Source organism: Pseudorasbora parva, chromosome 5 (genome assembly GCF_024679245.1).
Source record: "Pseudorasbora parva isolate DD20220531a chromosome 5, ASM2467924v1, whole genome shotgun sequence".
NCBI classification, from domain to species: domain Eukaryota; kingdom Metazoa; phylum Chordata; class Actinopteri; order Cypriniformes; family Gobionidae; genus Pseudorasbora; species Pseudorasbora parva.
The window spans coordinates 6,258,919-6,276,816 of NC_090176.1; the positions used below are offsets into that span (position 1 = coordinate 6,258,919).

Genomic DNA, 17,898 nt, shown 5'->3' on the forward strand with positions numbered 1-17,898 from the left:
CTAGTCTAAATATCTAAAAATTCTTACATTAAGAAACATTTACTAGACAAGTAAAAAATTATTGTCTTGTTTTGGGGAAAAATAACTCAAAATAAAGAGAGTTTTTGATTAAAATAAGATAAATAATCTGCCAATGGGGTGAGAGAAATAATCTGGTTTCTGACTGAAATCTTTTCTTGTTTCCGTCCCAAACAGAAATATGATTATTTTTCTCACCCCATTGGCTCCTTTCATTTTGATAATTTTCCCCAGAAAACAAGCAAAAATATCTCATGTCATTTTACTTATCTAGTAAATGTATCTTGATTTAAGAATATTTAGATATTTGGACTGGAAACAAGAAGAAAATACTAAATAAGAAGAGTATTTTTTGCAGTGTGACCTCCACACATGGGAGTGTGTACACTAAGTGACGAGAGAGTTACTGTGGTTAGTGTGTGTGCTGTAGTGACATTCTTCCGTCTTATCTCTGTGGTAGATGATGAACAGGGGAAAAGTGATCACTCTTCCAGCAGTATGGACAGTTTTCAGGTAAGTCATACTTCAGTGACTGAACACAGAAATCATGGCAGTACCGCTGAGTCTGAGGGGATTTTTCTTGTGTACACTCGGCCTGTAGCTAGACTTGTGACTGTCATATATGGGTGTGTTCACACTTGGTTTGGGTTAAATAAAACGAACCCTGGTGTGATTGCTCTGTTAGTGCGGATCATTTGAATAAGTGTGAACTCTGCCATCTGAACCCTGGAGCTCACCAAACAAGCAGACCAAGACCCATGTTTTCATGGCATCTCAGTCCACTTCTAAACAAACTCTTCAACTGAACTATGAACACATCTAATCAAACCGGGACGTGGTGTCACACAGTGCAACCCTAAAAAGGGACAGAATGCTCAAGCATAGCTGTTTTTTCTCCTCGTTATAAGATCTATGTTGCCCATTACAGTTCGAACTCGTGTCAAGTCCGTGGCCAGAGGAAGGCTAGGGGTGTGTTTCATGTTTGTTTGGATTTAAACAAACCCTGGTGCGATTGCTCTATTAGTGCGGTTCATTTGAGTAAGTGTAAACTTATGTAAACGAACCAAAAACGGGAAGTTGTGACCCTAAGAAGGACAGAATAGTCGTGATGTTGCCCATCACAGTTCAATACAGGCGTCAGAACCACGTCTCCTCGCAGCAGATCTTGGTTTGTGTGTGTGATGGAGGGATTTCTGATGCTTTTTTGACTCCTTTACACATTTTATAAGCTCTTGATGAATTCCCAGCTGCTCAAAATACCATCATATGTAACTATGTACATACAGTGTGCGCATTTAACCCAGAACACAGCATTGATTTGGATGTTCGGTAAGTTCAGTCATGAAATTTACGTCATAAAAGCAGGTTATGAACGGATCCCTAAGCCTTTAGGTTTGGGGATAAAAATGCAAACGTGAACACTAAGCGGACCAGGACAAATTATTATTTTTTTTTTTTGGTCTGAACTGAACTATAAGTGTGAACACCCTAAGCCTTGCACAGTGTTACACACTCCATCTATGATTTTTTTAATACCATATTTATTCTTCTTATTCTGCTCATTGGTTATTTGTACAGTTATTTTGCTGTTTCAATGAAAGGGTTTGCTGACAGTAAATAATTTTACTAATCATAATTGTCAAAATTATTTGTGTTGTAAAGTAGGTATTCAGTTTCACTCTATTTCACTAAGATCCACTCACATTAAAATTTCTGGCCACGGCTCCAACCAACTAGATTGGGTAAACCCAGCCTGATCTGCTGGCGATTTGATTTCGTCCTGCAACTCAGTCTGGAAACCTGGACATTGATTTCTACGGCTTCTGTTACACTTTTGCGGGAACCAATCACAGACTGGCTTATCCACTTGGCACGCTATTGGCGGGTTTAACACGACAGATAGAGAAGCGATGGATCGTTGCCCGTTGATCACGCCTCTTGTGGTCTGATTGGTTGAAGGACTATCCAATTGTGTTCAGAGTCATTTGAACTATGCCCGTTGATCACGCCTCTTGTGCAGGAGAAAATACAGAGCAGACCCCCCAGACCAATGTTCAATCCTAAATCGAGCTTGGTCTGCTGATAGCCAGCCAATGCCAGCAATCAAACGTCACTTTTGTCACAAACGTGTAATCAACTAAAACAAACTCAGACCAATGGCAACAGACACCGACAGGGGTACACACTGATCCAACAAAACCAGGCGAACTTCGGTTCGAATCTTTTTATTGGCCAAAATACCTTGTAAACTAAACCTTTTTCACCAGATGAGTTATAAACAGTAGATTTTGTCCATCTGGAGCGGGGAGGTTTTGACTGATATCTCTCCTGCTGTTCTCCAGAGTGCCAGAGACATCGAGAGCAAGATGAGAAATGAGACGCGGCTGAAACTCTTTACGCTGGACCCAGACTTACAGGTACAGCTCTAATGGAAAACAGCCTCTTTTACTAGCACACCTTTCCTTCTTACGTTCAAAAGTTTGGATTAAATTGCATTAATTTGATCATAAGTGACAGTAAAGACATTTATAATGTGACAAAAGATTTCCATTTTAAATGAATGCTGCTCTTTCCAATAATCAAAGAATCCTGAGGAATAAAATGCATGACGGTTTCCACAGAAATATGAAGCAGCACAACTGTTTTCAACACTGATAATAATCCTAAATGTGTGACTAAATCATCAGATCCTCATCTGAGAGTGATTAGTGAAGGATCATGAGACTCTGAAGACTGGAGTAATGATGATAAACTCAGCTTTGATCACAGGAACACATCACACTTTAACATATATTCACATAGAAAACTGCTGTTTTATATAATATTTCAATTTTGATCAAATAAATGCAGCCGTTTGATGAACGTACGATACTTCTGTCTAAAACATTTTTAAAAAAATCTATCCAACCCCAAACTTTTGAACGATGGTGTATAAAAACATGTGTATAAATGAAACTCCCGAACATTGATCTTATCTTCCACTCTGAGCAGAAACTGGATTTCTCTGGGATGGAGCCCGAAGTGAAGCCCTTTGAGGAGAAGTTTGGGAAGCGGATCCTGGTGAACTGTAACGATCTGTCCTTTAACCTGCAGAGCTGTGTGGCGGAGAATGAAGAGGGGCCGACCACTAACGTACCTCACCTTTATGATTATATTCAGTGATCTTCATTTGCCTCTGCTGATGTCATACACTGCATAAAATGCTTTTCTTACTCAGTATTTTTGTCTTGTTTCTAGTCCAAACATCTAAAAATTCTTAAAACAAGAAGTCTTTACTAGACAAGCAAAAGTAATCGTCTTGTTTTGGGAAAAAATAACTCAAAATGAAGAGAGTTGGCACATTGGCCATCTTCGCAGGAGCCCGTGTGAGAGTTTCTGTGTTGGTTTGCGTTGCAGGTCGAGCCCTTCTTCGTCTCTCTGTCGCTGTTTGATATTCAGAGTTGCCGTAAGATCTCGTCAGACTTCCACGTGGACATGAACCATCCGTCTGTGAAAGTGCTGCTGCCTTCGGGATCTCAGGACAGTCCGCAGGGAGCGCAGCCTCTGACGGGGAGGGACGGTCAGTTCCCACGACAGGTGAGGAGGACGCATCCAGGCTCTACACTGCTAAAATGGCTTCTCTTACTTAGTGTTTGTGTCTTGTTTCTAGTCTAAACATCCCAAAATTCTTACATTAAGAAAAATTTACTAGGAAAGTCAAAATTATTGTCTTGTTTTGGGAAAAATAACTCAAAATGAAGAGAGTTTTTGCTTGGAAATCTGGGGTAAGTAAAATAATGTTGTTTTAAGATAATTTTTCATACCCCACTTATTATTATTTTAAGCAAAAACTCTCTTCATTTTGAGTTATTTTTCCCCAAAACAAGACAATTACTTTTGCTTGTCTAGTAAATACTTCTTGTTTTAAGAATTTTTAGATGTTTGGACTAAAACAAGACAAAAATACTAAGTAAGAAGAGCATTTTTTGCAGTGTGTCAGACCGGCTGCTCACGATCAGAGGAAACAACTGCTTCATTTTACAGTATCACACACACAGGAAATCACACACATACACTGTTTAAAAAAATGCAAACGTTTGGAGCTCGTACGATTATTTGTTTTTTAAGCAGGTCTCTCTGCTCACCATTTATTTCATCAGAAAATACAGTTATAACAGTGAAATATTATTATAATGTAAAGCTACTCTTTTCTCTGTGAATATATGTTAAAGTGTAATGTGTTCCTGTGACCAAAGCTGAGTTTATCATCATTACTCCAGTCTTCAGAGTCTCATGATCCTTCACTGATCATTCTCAGATGATCTGATGGTTTAGTCACACATTTAGGATTATTATCAGTGTTGAAAACTGTTGTGCCGCTTTATAGCTGTATGGAAACAGATATTTGTCAATGTTAATATACAAATAAGAACATCAAGAACAGTGTTTATTTGAGAGAGAAATATTTTGTATTATAAATGTCTTTACTGTTTTTTTTTCTCTATCAATTTAATACATTCTTTCCGGATGAAAATATATATTTAATTTGAACATTATTACTGACCGCAAATGGTAGTGTACATAAAATAAATCTGTCTAACTCTTTCTAATGGTGTGTGTGTGTCTATAGGGAGTGTTTTCCGTGACCTGTCCGCACCCTGACATCTTCCTGGTCGCACGGATAGAGAAGGTTTTACAAGGTGGAATAACACACTGTGCTGAGCCTTACATGAAGAACTCAGACTCTGCTAAGGTGTGTGTGTGTGTGTGTGTGGGCTGGTAATCCCTACATTAGGGGGACAAAATGTCCCCACAAAGATGGCAATATCCGAAATCCTTGTCCTTGTGGGGACATTTTTGGTCCCCATGAGGAAAACATCTTATAAATCATACTAAGTGATGTTTTTTGAAAATGTAAAAATTCAGAATGTTTCCTGTGATGGGTAGGTTTAGGGGCAGGAGCAGTGTAGGGGGATCAAATATACAGTTTATACAGTATAAAAACCATTACGCCTATGGAATGTCCCCATAAAACATGAAAAAACAACTGTGTGTGTGTGTATGATATATCATGGATAAAGCAGATGTTGGCAAGTATTTTAAAGCTGTCAGACACTAGCCCCCCTCCCTCCGTCATTCTCTCTCCCTTCTGGGTGTGTTATTGTAAAATAAATAATGTGAAGCGCTTCAGACAAACCTAATTACAGAGCTGCATTTCTTCAACAGTTCAGTGCTTCTCTTTCCTCTCTCCTCAGGCCGCTCAGAAGGTTTTGAAGAACGCTAAGATGGCCTGCAGTCGGCTGGGTCAGTACCGAATGCCGTTCGCATGGGCCGCGAGGTGAGAAAAACACACTAAGATGGTGCAAACATTTACTGGGACTGTACGGCATCACTGCAGCAATCCAAGCGGACTACACTGCCAAAAATAAACATGTTATATTTCATCCCAAAACTTAAAGTAATAAGAAATAACTTTCGGCTCCAGTAAGGCCTTCTAAAGTGACTCGATGCCTTTGTGTAAGAAAAATATCCATATTTAAAACTTTATAAAGTAATATATAAAGTAAAGTAAAATGTATTATAATGGTTGGATATCAAATAAATATTGATAGTTACTGTAGAACCAACTGTATTGTTCATGCCTATCCTAGTATACCAACAATATACAAACCTGATTCCAAAAAAGTTGGGACACTGTACAAATTGTGAATAAAAAAGTAATGCAATAATTTACAAATCTCATAAACTTAAATTTTATTCACCATAGAATATAAATAACAATTCAAATGTTGAGACATTTTGAAATGTCATGCCAAATATTGGCTCATTTTGGATTTCATGAGAGCTACACATTCCAAAAATTTGGGAAAGGTAGCAATAAGAGCCCGGGAAAAGTTAAATGTACATAAGGAACAGCTGGAGGACCAATTTGCAACTGATTAGGTCAATTGGCAACATGATTGGGTATAAAAAGAGCCTATCAGAGTGGCAGTGTCTCTCAGAAGTCAAGATGGGCAGAGGATCACCAATTCCCCCAATGCAGCGGAGGACAATAGTGGAGCAATATCAGAAAGGAGTTTCTCAGAGAAAAACTGCAAAGAGATTGAAGTTATCATCATCTACAGTGCACAATATCATCCAAAGATTCAGAGAATCTGGAGCAATCTCTGTGCGTAAGGGTCAAGGCCGGAAAACCAAACTGGATGCCCGTGATCTTCGGCCCTTAGACGGCACTGCATCACATACAGGAATGATACTGTAATGGAGATCACAACATGGGCTCAGGAATACTTCCAGAAAACATTGGTGAACACAATCCACCGTGCCATTCGCCGTCGCCGGCTAAAACTCTATAGGTCAAAAAAGAAGCCAAATCTAAACATGATTCAGAAGCGCAGGCGTTTCTCTGGGCCAAGGCTCATTTAAAAGGAACTGTGGCAAAGTGGAAAACTGTTCTGTGGTCAGACCAATCAAAACTTGAAGTTCTTTTTGGAAAACTGGGACGGCATGTCATCCGGACTAAAGAGGACGAGGACAACCCAAGCTGTTATCGGCGCTCAGTTCAGAAGCTGCATCTCTGATGGTCTGGGGTTCATGAGTGTGTGTGGCATGGGCAGCTTACACATCTGGAAAGGCCCCATCAATGCTGAAAGGTATATCCAAGTTCTAGAAGAACATCTGCTCCATCCAGATGTCGTCTCTTTCAGGGAAGACCTTGCATTTTCCAACATGACAATGCCAGACCACATACTGCATCAATTACAACATCATGGCTGCGTAGAAGAAGGATCCGGCACTGAAATGGCCAGCCTGCAGTCCAGATCTTTCACCCTTAGAAAACATTTGGCGCATCATAAAGAGGAAGATGCGACAAAGAAGACCTAAGACAGTTGAGCAACTAGAAGCCTGTATTAGACAAGAATGGGACAACATTCCTATTCCTAATCTTGAGCAACTTGTCTCCTCAGTCCCCAGACGTTTGCAGACTGATATAAAAAGAAGAGGGGATGACACACAGCGGTAAACATGGCCTTGTCCCAACTTTTCTGAGATGTGTTGATGGCATAAAATTTAAAATCAACTTATTTTCCCCTTAAAATGATCAAATGAATGACATTTTCTCAGTTTAAATATTTGATATGTCATCTATGTTGTATTCTGAATAAAATATTGAAATTTGAAACTTCCACATCACTGTATTCTGTTTATATTCACAATTTGTTCAGTGTCCCAACCTTTTTGGAATCGGGTTTGTATTAAATATATTGTTTTAAATCGCATCCTCATTGGTGGCCGAGCCCCCTAATATTGAAATGCTAGAATCGTCCCATATTACTGTAAAACCAACATGAGCAGAATCAATCATGCTCAGGAAAAGGATTGCACAACTGTTTTTGCGGTTTTGTTCTGGAAAAGGGTGTTGGTTGTAGATTTCAAGCCATGCCATTCTGTTTGTCTTTCCGATGGGATGTTAAAGATGAGCTGGGCAGGATCAGGATGTGTGTGTTGTTATCTCTTTCATCCACACAGCCGCCGGGCCAGCTTTGATCGTGTGTGTGTGTGTGTGTGTGTGTGTGTGTGTGTGTGTTTCTCAGGCCTCTGTTTAAGGATGCCTCTGGGACGGTGGACAAGAGCGCTCGATTCTCTGCTCTCTACCGGCAGGACGGCAACAAGCTCTCGAACGAGGACATGTTCAGACTGCTCACAGACTTCAGGAAGTCAGTCTCACACTCATAGTAGCACACTGGTGTTTGTGTGACCTGCAGAATGGTGTCGTACACACACTGGTGTTGTGTTCTCTGTTCTGTCAGGGCTGTTGATGTTTTAGGAACAGTATAGTCTCTCCTTGCCTCTGTCAGGCGCTCACGCTTGTTTATTTGCCCTCCTCTGTGCTTTCTCTTCTCTCAGGCCAGAAAAGATGGCCAAGTTTCCTGTGATTCTGGGTAATTTGGATGTTACGGTTGATAACGTCGCACCAGATCTGACTAGTAAGGCTTTCATAGTAACACACAAGCTTTGCTGACTGCCTCTCTGTGTGTTAGTGTTGGATCAGGATTGATTCCTCTCTCTGTGTGTGTGCAGATTGTGTCACGCCGTCCTATCTTCCTCTTCGTCAGACGGATGGTGCGGAGCGGGGCAGGCTGGTGTTTGAGGTGGAGGAGTTTGTGCCGTCTATTGCCAAATGCTCTCAGCCTTTCACAATTTACAACAACCACCTGTACGTGTATCCACGGCATCTCAAATACGACAGCCAGAAAAGCTTCACTAAGGTACAACCATGCTAAAGCTCTCAACTCACAGCTCAGACCCATGGGTCCTTAAAATGCCTTAACCTGTTAACCTTCACCCCCTTTTTTGGTATCCAGACCTAAGGTTGGTCTCTTTTTAACCCTTACACTGTTTGGATGTCAGTCAAAAAGATACCATTTTTGTTTTGTTAAAATTTCAATGAAGTTATTGTACTATATTTTAGTTCAATAATTTTTTTTAATATATATTTTGTATTTTTAGGGGATTTTATGGTATTAAAGGAACACTTTTTTTGAAAATAGGCTCATTTTCCAAGTCCCTTAGAGTTGAACAGTTGAGTTTTACCGTTTTTGAATCCATTCAGCCGATCTCTGTATCTGGCGGTAGCACTTTTACCATAGCTTAGCATACATCATTGAATCGGATTAGACCATTAGCATCACGTTCAAAAATTACCAAAGACTTTATTTTTTCAAAGATAATATTTTTCCTATTTAAAACTTGACTATTCTGTAGTTACAACGTGTCTTAAGACCAACGGAAAATGAAAAGTTTTTGTTTAATATAAAGTGCATTATAAATAAAATTTATTATTATTATTATTATTATTATTATTATTTATTATTATTATTATTATTATTATTATTATTATTATTATTATTATTATTATTATTATTATTATATTTAGACCGATATAGATAGAAAGTATTCTCTCATTCCTGGTATTATGCAGCGCCTGAAAGTAGTCCTCAGATCGGTAACTCCCAATGCGACCGGCACTAAGTTTGTGTAGTTGGAGAAAATGCTTGTGATAGTGAGTCGAATGTGTATTCTTGGTTCTTAGTACACGATGTAACTACTGAAGAGTCAAGTTTTAAATAGGAAAAATATTGAAAGTCATTGGTCATTTTTTTGAGCGTGATGCTAATGGTCTAATCGGATTCAATGATGTATGCTAAGCTACGCTAAAAGTGCTACCGCCAGATACAGAGATCGGCTGAATGGATTCAAAAACGGTAAAACTCAACTGTTTAACTCTAAGGGACTTGGAAAATGAGCCTATTTTCAAAAAAATGGAGTGTTACTTTAAAAAAATTTTTTTTATATATATATGCTGTAGTTCATGTATTCACAACTTAACTTAAGTTTGATCTCTTTTTAAAGACGACACTTGATCGATTATTGCTCAAGTGAAAAAGTGTAATGGCATTTTCAATTCTTAAATGAAATAGATATTGTCCAAAACACGTTTTACTCTAAAACTGTGAGAAAATCAAAGCCATAAATCTAAACAAGTTGTGCTTCCAGTCAGAGTTTGTTTGGCCGCAGTACCAAACGCTTACACTTCGTCTCTCGTTATTTTCCAATGCACACATTTTTGACTGAGCACAATAAAAGTCTGACTATTTTTAACATTTAACCTTGTCGAATCATAAAAGGCAGAGCAGTTTTATTGCGTCTGCATGAGGTAATCAGAGCTGCTAACATGAGCTCTAGAAGCTCCGCTCCATGAACAGCAGCTCATTTGCATTTAAAGAGGCACGCACGTGTTTTTGCTCACCCTCATAAAGTGACTATTTTAACATGCTATACAAATATGATCTGTGGGGTATTTTGAGCTAAAACTTCATAAACACTCTCTGGGCACATCAGAGACTTATTTTACATCTTGTAAAAAGGGTTTTCACGAGTTCACACTTACATCAATTAAATAGAGTAAAGATTATGCGTATTTGGCGTGCTGTCCGGGGAGGGCTCCGGGCTCGGAAAATTTGCCCGAACCCAGAGTATCCCCCCCCCCCCCCGACATGGATAGTTTAGAACTAGATTGCAATTTGTGATTTATTTTGATATTTATAGCAGTTGATTTAAGTAAGTGCGGAGAAGGGGTGGTGGTGGGATGCTGAGAAACTGTCAATGACAGGAAGGTAAATCGGCTATCTATATACACCTCCAATCGTTGATTAACTGATTAGTTTAATGTACTCCTCTTGTGTTCCAATTGGGTTAATTATCTGAGCCTGCTCCACCTGTGTTTAATTAGATATAATTGTTTGCGCGTGCTTCTCCCGAAATTAGTTTGTGAAACTTCAATTAAGTTTACTGTAGAGCAAATGTACTGAACTAAGTTTGCTCTTGTGTTTCTAGGCCAGAAACATCGCTCTGTGTGTGGAGTTCAGAGATTCGGATGAGGAGGACGCTCTCCCGCTGAAGGTAATGTCACACACACACTCACCTCAACTACACAAAAGTCTCCATTTGTTCTAGAACATGCCCGCAACAAGCCATATACTGTAAAATAGAAAAAAAAGTTGGTTTAACTTACAAAAGTAAGTAGCCTGATTGCCTTAAAGTGTTGAGTTTATTGAAATAACAAACATTTGAGTTGATACAATGAAGGAAATTGGTTTAATGTATAGAACATTTTAAGTGTTATTGTATGTGAGCCAGGGGCGGAGCGGGGGGGTGGCTAATTGGGCTTAAGCCCCGAATGTTTTGTCAAAAGCCCCGGATCTTTTAGTAATAAATAAATACTTAAACGTTGTTTCATTTCCTCTCAGTCTTTCAGACTGGAGCGGCAAAAAGTGAAACAAAAGCTCTATTACCGTGTGTGTGGCGGTCGGCAATGCGTCGCACATCACTCAGCTTGTTTGCCAATGCCAACTGCCAATAAAAACTAACGAGGAAGAATATACATCATCATCTTAGTCGTTGTCATCAGGGATTGGCGGGCTTTTGTATTTCACCGGCGTCGTAGTTAACTAGTTAACATGGACATTACAAATTTTTTTAAAGGAACACTAAACCTCACCGGCCAGAGAGAGATTCTGCGTCAGACGAGCGTGTTACAGGTTTGTGAATCCGCTGTTGTAACACTTGAGTTACATGACTGTATTGCTGGCTAGCTAGAGTTAACGTTAGGTGTTAATTATTAAGGCGAGACACGACAGGTGAAAACATGAGATTGAGATTTTGGGCCAGTTTACTCACCCTTAACATGTAAGCTTTCATGTCACAATAAAAAAAGGCAACATTACACATTTAAGGGTGTTATTTTGTTATATTTTGTAACCCCGTGAGCTATTTTGAGCTCCCGTGCCGTCTTCATTCACAGAAACATGTCATGCCTGGTGTCATTATAAAGCTCTCAGTCTCACACACAGCGCTGTCTCATCCAAACATGGGCATTTCCTTTGAAGGACTAACCAATCGCGAAAGTTTCTAAGCGAAAACCACATCTGATTAGTCAATGTGAATTTCTCACTACGGGCTGCACTGCAGTGAAAATGAGTCATCCTTAACATGTTTGGGGTTTTGGATTCACTACAGCTGGAGAACAGTTCAATACCAAACAGGTTGTAGGCTCTACTGGTTGATTTATTTTTTATTTATTTTTTACTGAGTAACATCATATTCCCAGATAGTATATACATTTTTAGGCATTCTTTTATCTCAAACAGCCTGAAAAATAGTGCATTTAGCTGATGTAAATGGGAAAAAAATCTGATCTGAATCACATGAAAATAGAAAAATATCACTATTTGGCATGTTCCACTGCCTCATCACAAATAAAACACACAATTACCCAATATGCTTACACAATCTTTTAATAATATTTGAATAAAGGTTGGCGATTCTCAAAAAGGTTCATTGTATTAACTCAAATTTCAATGAACTCATTTTTAAGGCAACCAGGTAACCTATTTTTTAAATAATTTGTTACAGTGTATGACACGCTCAGCTTATACACTACTGTTCAAAGGTTTGACGTCAGTAAGATTTTTTTATTAAGAAATATTAATACTTTTATTCAGCATGAATTCATTAAATTACGGAGCCCCTAAAAGGACATGTGATGGAAAAAATATGTCAATGCAAAGAACACAAACGTTTTGAAATGTAATTTTTCCTCCCATCTCATATTTTTTCCGTCCCCATATAGTGTAAGTGCTGATATGTGTGTGTGTGTGTGTGTGTGTGTCAGTGTATATACGGGCGTCCCGGTGGGGCCTCTGTTCTGTAAGAAAGCGTTCGCTGCCGTCTTACACCACCAGCAGAACCCAGAGTTTTATGAGGAGGTGAGACCTGAGCTTTGCGTGTCTCTCAGTCGGTGTGTTTGCCGTGATCAGGCTCTGCTTTAACGCTTGTTTCTGCGTGTCCAGTTTAAGATGGAGTTGCCGGTTCAGCTGACGGACAGACATCATCTCCTGTTCACGCTGTATCACATCAGCTGTGACAGCAACAGCAAAGCCAGCACGAAGAGACGAGAGCAGGTGGAGACGCAAGGTGAGACACACAGCCTTCACACACACACACACACACACACACAACTAAAGGAGGATCTGTAGCTGATGAAACACACTGTGTGCAGTGGGCTACGCGTGGCTGCCCCTGCTGAAGGATGGCCGAGTGATCCTGAATGAGCAGCAGGTGGCCGTGGCTGCAAACCTGCCTTCAGGCTACCTGAGCCTCCACGACAGCAGCGGCGGCAAGGTGAGCCACAGAGATCACAGAGATTTGTGTTTGTTTTGCTTGTTCTACTTTGTTTTTTGTTGTGTTTTGTTGGTTGTGTTATGTTGTGTGTTGTTGGTTGTTTTGAGTTGTTTTCTTTGTTTTTACTTTTGCTGTGCTGTTTGTTTGTTGTGGGGTTTTTTGTTTGCTTGTTGTTGTTTTGCTTGTTTTTGTTTCATTGTATTTTGCTTGTTTTTGCTTTGCTGTTGTGTTTTGTTTGTTTTTGATTTATTGTATTGTATTGTATTTTGTTTTGTTTGTTTTTGCTTTATTGCGTTTTATTTATTTTGCTTCGTTTTGTATTGTTTTGTTTGTTTTTGTGTTTTATTTGTTTTTGCTTTTTCTTATGGTGTTTTGTTTGCTTTTGCCTAGTTTTTAATTGTGTTTTGTTTGCTTTTGTTTTATTGTTTTTTTTTGTTTTATTTGTTTTGCTTTTTTTCTTGTTTTGTTATGGTGTTTTGTTTGATTTTGCCTAGTTTTTAATTGTGTTTTGTTTGCTTTTGTTTTATTGTTTTTTTTTGTTTTTTTTTGTTTTAGTTTTTTGTGTTTTGTTTGTTTTGCTTAATGTGTTTTGTTTGTTTTTTGTTTTATTTGTTTTTGCTTTTTTTCTTGTTTTGTTATGGTGTTTTGTTTGATTTTGCCTAGTTTTTAGTTGTGTTTTGTTTGCTTTTGTTTTATTGTTTTTTTTTGTTTTAGTTTTTTGTGTTTTGTTTGTTTTGCTTTAATGTGTTTTGTTTGTTTTTTTGTTTTATTTGTTTTTGCTTTTTTTTCTTGTTTTGTTATGGTGTTTTATTTGTTTTTGCTTTTTTTTCTTGTTTTGTTATGGTGTTTTGTTTGATTTTGCCTAGTTTTTAATTGTGTTTTGTTTGCTTTTGTTTTATTGTTTTTTTTTGTTTTTGTTTTTGTTTAGTTTTTTGTGTTTTGTTGTTTTGCTTTAATGTGTTTTGTTTGTTTTTTGTTTTATTTGTTTTTGCTTTTTTTCTTGTTTTGTTATGGTGTTTTGTTTGATTTTGCCTAGTTTTTAATTGTGTTTTGTTTGCTTTTGCCTAGTTTTTAATTGTGTTTTGTTTGCTTTTGCCTAGTTTTTAATTGTGTTTTGTTTGCTTTTGTTTTATTTGTTTTAGTTTTTTGTGTTTTGTTTGTTTTGCTTTAATGTGTTTTGTTTGTTTTTAGTTTTATTATGTTTTTTTGTTTTAGTTTTTTTTGTTTGTTTTTGCTTTTCTTGTTTTGTTATTGTGTTTTTTTTATTGTGTTTTGTTTGTTTTTTATTTTATTGTGTTTTGTTTTTTGTTTTATTGTGTTTTATTTGTTTTTGCTTTGTTCTTGTTTTGTATAGTTCTTGTGTTTTTGTTTTGCTTTGTTGTTGTGTTTTGTTTAGTTTGTTTGTCCTTTTTTGTTTTGTTTTTTGTTTTGTCCCTTTTTTAAAATATTTTTTGACACATTTTGTTTTGGGGGTAAATAGAAAAGTGTACACCGTGTTAGAGTATACAGGTATATAAGCTTGGAGGTGAAATCTGAGAAGTGTGTGTGTGTGTGTTACAGCAGCACGCCGGTCAGGAGGTGAAGTGGGTGGATGGGGCAGGCCGCTCCTCAAGGTCTCCACACAGCTGGTGTCCACCGTATACACACAGGTGTGAATCTGCACATCTTCACATCTTCACACAAACGCTTGGCGATTTACTTATTTTCAGTCCTGACTGACGGGTGCTGGTGTTTTCTCAATCAGGATCAACATCTGCATAACTTCTTCCATCACTGCCAGAGTATTGAATCCACAGGCCAATCAGGAGGAGAACTGGTCAAATACCTGAAGGTACTTCAGTCTGTCCTTCCTGAGGGTTTGAGGCCTGCAGGTGTTGAGATCCGTCCTGAGATCATCTCTCTCTCTCACCGCTCTCTCCGATTCTCTTCTCTCTCTCTCTTCTCCTCTCTCCTCTCCCTCTCTCTCTCTCTCCTCTCCTCTCTCTCTCTCTCTCTCTCTCTCTCTCTCTCTCTCTCTCTCTCTCTCTCTCTCTCTCTCTCTCTCATCTCTCTCTCTCTCTCTCTCTCACTCTCTCTCTCTCTCTCTCTCTCTCTCTCTCTCTCTCTCTCTCTCCTCTCTCTCTCTCTCTCCTCTCTCTCTCTCTCTCTCTCTCTCTCTCTCTCCTCTCTCTCAGAGTCTTCATGCCATGGAGGCTCATGTGATGGTGAAGTTCCTCCCCACTATCCTCAACCAGCTGTTTCGTGTTCTCACCACCTCCGGCCTCGAAGATGTTGCGGTGAACGTCACCAGGTATTTGGTATCATTTTGGTCCCCACTTTATAATAGATATCTTTAAGTACTATGTACTTATTAAAAATAATAATTGTTTGGTACAAAGCATTTGATTGTGTTGTGAAGCACTTGTGCTGCTGTTGAGGTGATAGGGGTAAGGTTAGGACAGGTGTGGGGCTGTGGTTTTGGGGGGGGGGGGGGGGGTTGGGGGGTTAACAGTGTCATTATAGATGTGTTACAGAAATTAATTACATGCTGGTATTTTTAAAATACAAGTACAGTGTAAAAACATGTATGTGCACAAGCATGGGCCAGTGTGTGTGTGTGTGTGTGGGACGAGACCCACCCACTTTTTACGACCCATGATATTGGACCCACTCACTTTTATCGTCTCTAAGTCAGCAGATGTTTGTTTACCCTACCCCAAACCGATAACACTTATTATTAAACACATGTTAAACACTTTACTTCCCCTTTTCTAATATTTTCTTAATTTTTATTGAAAATAAATGCCTTTCCGATCTGATATGTGATGGAAAAGGAAGTAGAGCGAGTTCGGCAAAAGGCGGATTCGAACCTCCGATCGATTTGTGTCAAAACTTGATGCCATGCGTCTCTTTCCGTAATTTTGTCTCTCCCAATCAATCGTTTAGTAAACAGCGGTATATTTGTATTGAATGTAAATGGCATCTAACGTTACTCCAGTATAAAAAAACCTGAGCGAGAGGACCCACACACTTTTTATTTGCTTCCGATGCTCATGACATTGGCCCTCATTTATCAAAAGTGCGTACACCAAATTTTCAGCGTACACCTTGCGTACACCCAAACCCACGGTGACTTTGAGATTTATCAATATGGACGTTGGCGTACGGCACGCTCAAATCCTACGCCAGCTCAGGAGGTGGTGTACGCACGTTTGAGTTAGTGGGAAAACGCACTGACAAGATATACTATATGACCCACTGTTAAAAACCACAACAACAACATTCAGTGTTTATTTCTGTGCAACATGAACGTCAATGTTTAATTTGTGTGACTTTACCAAAGCGTTTGATTTGTAGGCATATGTATTCTCCAGTCGCGAGCCTGTGCGCTTTATCTGACGTTTCAGGCCCGCCTGGCCCGGCAGCTGCGCACGGGACTGGGACTAAAATAATTCAGACTGACAAATTAAAAAAAATGACCTTCTTCTTTTAAATAATAATAAAATCAACAAAAACGACACTCTTCTTCTAAATAACAAGCGTCATTAAGAATAATAATCATAATAATAATAAGAAGAATCTTACAAATTGTCATGTAATTATTAATGTGAATGAATCTTACTCCACATCACATCATAACTATTGTACCCCAATACATGTGCCGTGATACGAAATTAAATGCTAATTGTTTCAAAACGTGCTGTAAAATAATGCAGTGATGGTAATTTATCATCCAGACAGCTTTAAACTGCTGGAGTGCGCTTCTCAACCCCCACATTATTAACAGTTCTCGTAATTTGGGTCCATATTTTGTTTTTGTAGGTGCCTTTAATTCCACTCTTTAAACTCCCAAATAAAACAATTTTGGGTTTTTTTTCCACTTCCCTGGTGAAGGTCTCGATGGGCGCGTCTCAATCATCTCACTAGTCCACTAGTCAGGGCACTGATCAGGGAGTCAGCCCATTGACTTATGTCCTAATCAGTGCCCTGACTAGTGGACTAGTGAGATGATTGAGCGCGCCCGATCTCCACGTCGGAGAAGTTTCGCTTCTTTGCCGTCTTCCGTGTGTCCATGGCGTAAAATGAGGGCGTGGTGGAGGCGGAGACTTGAATATATAGGGGCGTGTTATTCTAATGACGATCGTTTTCAGCCGCCACATTTATTAAGGGCAAGTATTGCGTACACCTGGATTGCAGATGTGCGCACAGCTTCATAAATCAGGTGGTGAGAGGAGTGTAAGCATAATCTTACGCCAACATATACGCCCGTTTCTACGCAAGATTGATAAATGAGGGCCATTAAGTGTACACTTAAATTATTCATTTAAATGTTAATTCATAGTAGTTAAAGACACTTAATATAATTTTATTTTTAATATAATATAACTTTTATTTTTGTTTTCAGTTTTAATCTTAAGTTTAATTTTCTGTAATTTTGTTATGTGGTTTGACATTTTTATTTTTTAAATATAATTTAGGTTTAATGTATTTCTATTTCAGTTTTTATTTATTTCACGTTACGTTAACGGTAATTTTAGTGCTTTAACTTAATTTTGTTTAATTTATTCGCCAATGCAATATTTCTCATTTAGTTTTATTTTAGCTTTATTTTATTTCATCATTATTTATTTTTAGCCCGATTTTTAGCTGTATTTTATTTTATTTGAGCTTTTTTTATTATTATTATTTGAGTTTTTTCTTGTATTTGAGGTTTTTCTTTAATTTGAGCTGTGTGTGAATGAGCAGAGAGCTGTAGTTGTAGTGCTGTGGGATGCCTCATGTTGCCCCGTCCCGTCTGCTGTGCTCAGGGTGATGATCCATGTGGTGGCTCAGTGTCATGAGGAGGGTCTGGAGCATCACCTGCGCTCATACGTGAAGGTGAGCGCGTCAGGACGGCCCGCGCTTCTCTTCTGATGTACAACTAATTATCCTGACTGTGACCTGAGTCTTGAACATTCGTGTGTGTGTGTGTGTGTGTGTGTGTGTGTGTGTGTGTGTAGTATGTCTTGAAGACCGAGACGAACTTAACCAACGGTAAAACGGTCCATGAAGAGCTGGCTAAAGCCATGACCACCATCCTGAAGCCCTCCACGGATTTCCTCACCAGCAACAAACTGCTGAAGGTGCAACTCTTCAATCAGATCCAACACAGTTACTACTATACTAAAATCAACATAC

The 17,898-nt window shown here is 38.7% G+C and overlaps 1 protein-coding gene across 1 annotated transcript in view; it reads left to right on the top strand.

Moving 5' to 3' along the window:
- Positions 1-17,898, top strand: part of zmp:0000001200 (dedicator of cytokinesis protein 9) — a 95,142-nt gene that overhangs the window by 34,247 nt on the left and 42,997 nt on the right. The window contains 20 exon segments of the mRNA XM_067444771.1: positions 479-531; positions 2,361-2,435; positions 3,010-3,150; positions 3,415-3,594; positions 4,628-4,750; positions 5,253-5,335; positions 7,593-7,715; positions 7,906-7,985; positions 8,080-8,267; positions 10,396-10,461; positions 12,233-12,259; positions 12,261-12,326; positions 12,411-12,534; positions 12,620-12,741; positions 14,305-14,332; positions 14,335-14,390; positions 14,486-14,572; positions 14,916-15,031; positions 17,529-17,598; positions 17,721-17,871. Of these exon segments, the coding sequence (XP_067300872.1) occupies positions 479-531; positions 2,361-2,435; positions 3,010-3,150; positions 3,415-3,594; positions 4,628-4,750; positions 5,253-5,335; positions 7,593-7,715; positions 7,906-7,985; positions 8,080-8,267; positions 10,396-10,461; positions 12,233-12,259; positions 12,261-12,326; positions 12,411-12,534; positions 12,620-12,741; positions 14,305-14,332; positions 14,335-14,390; positions 14,486-14,572; positions 14,916-15,031; positions 17,529-17,598; positions 17,721-17,871 (1,959 nt within the window).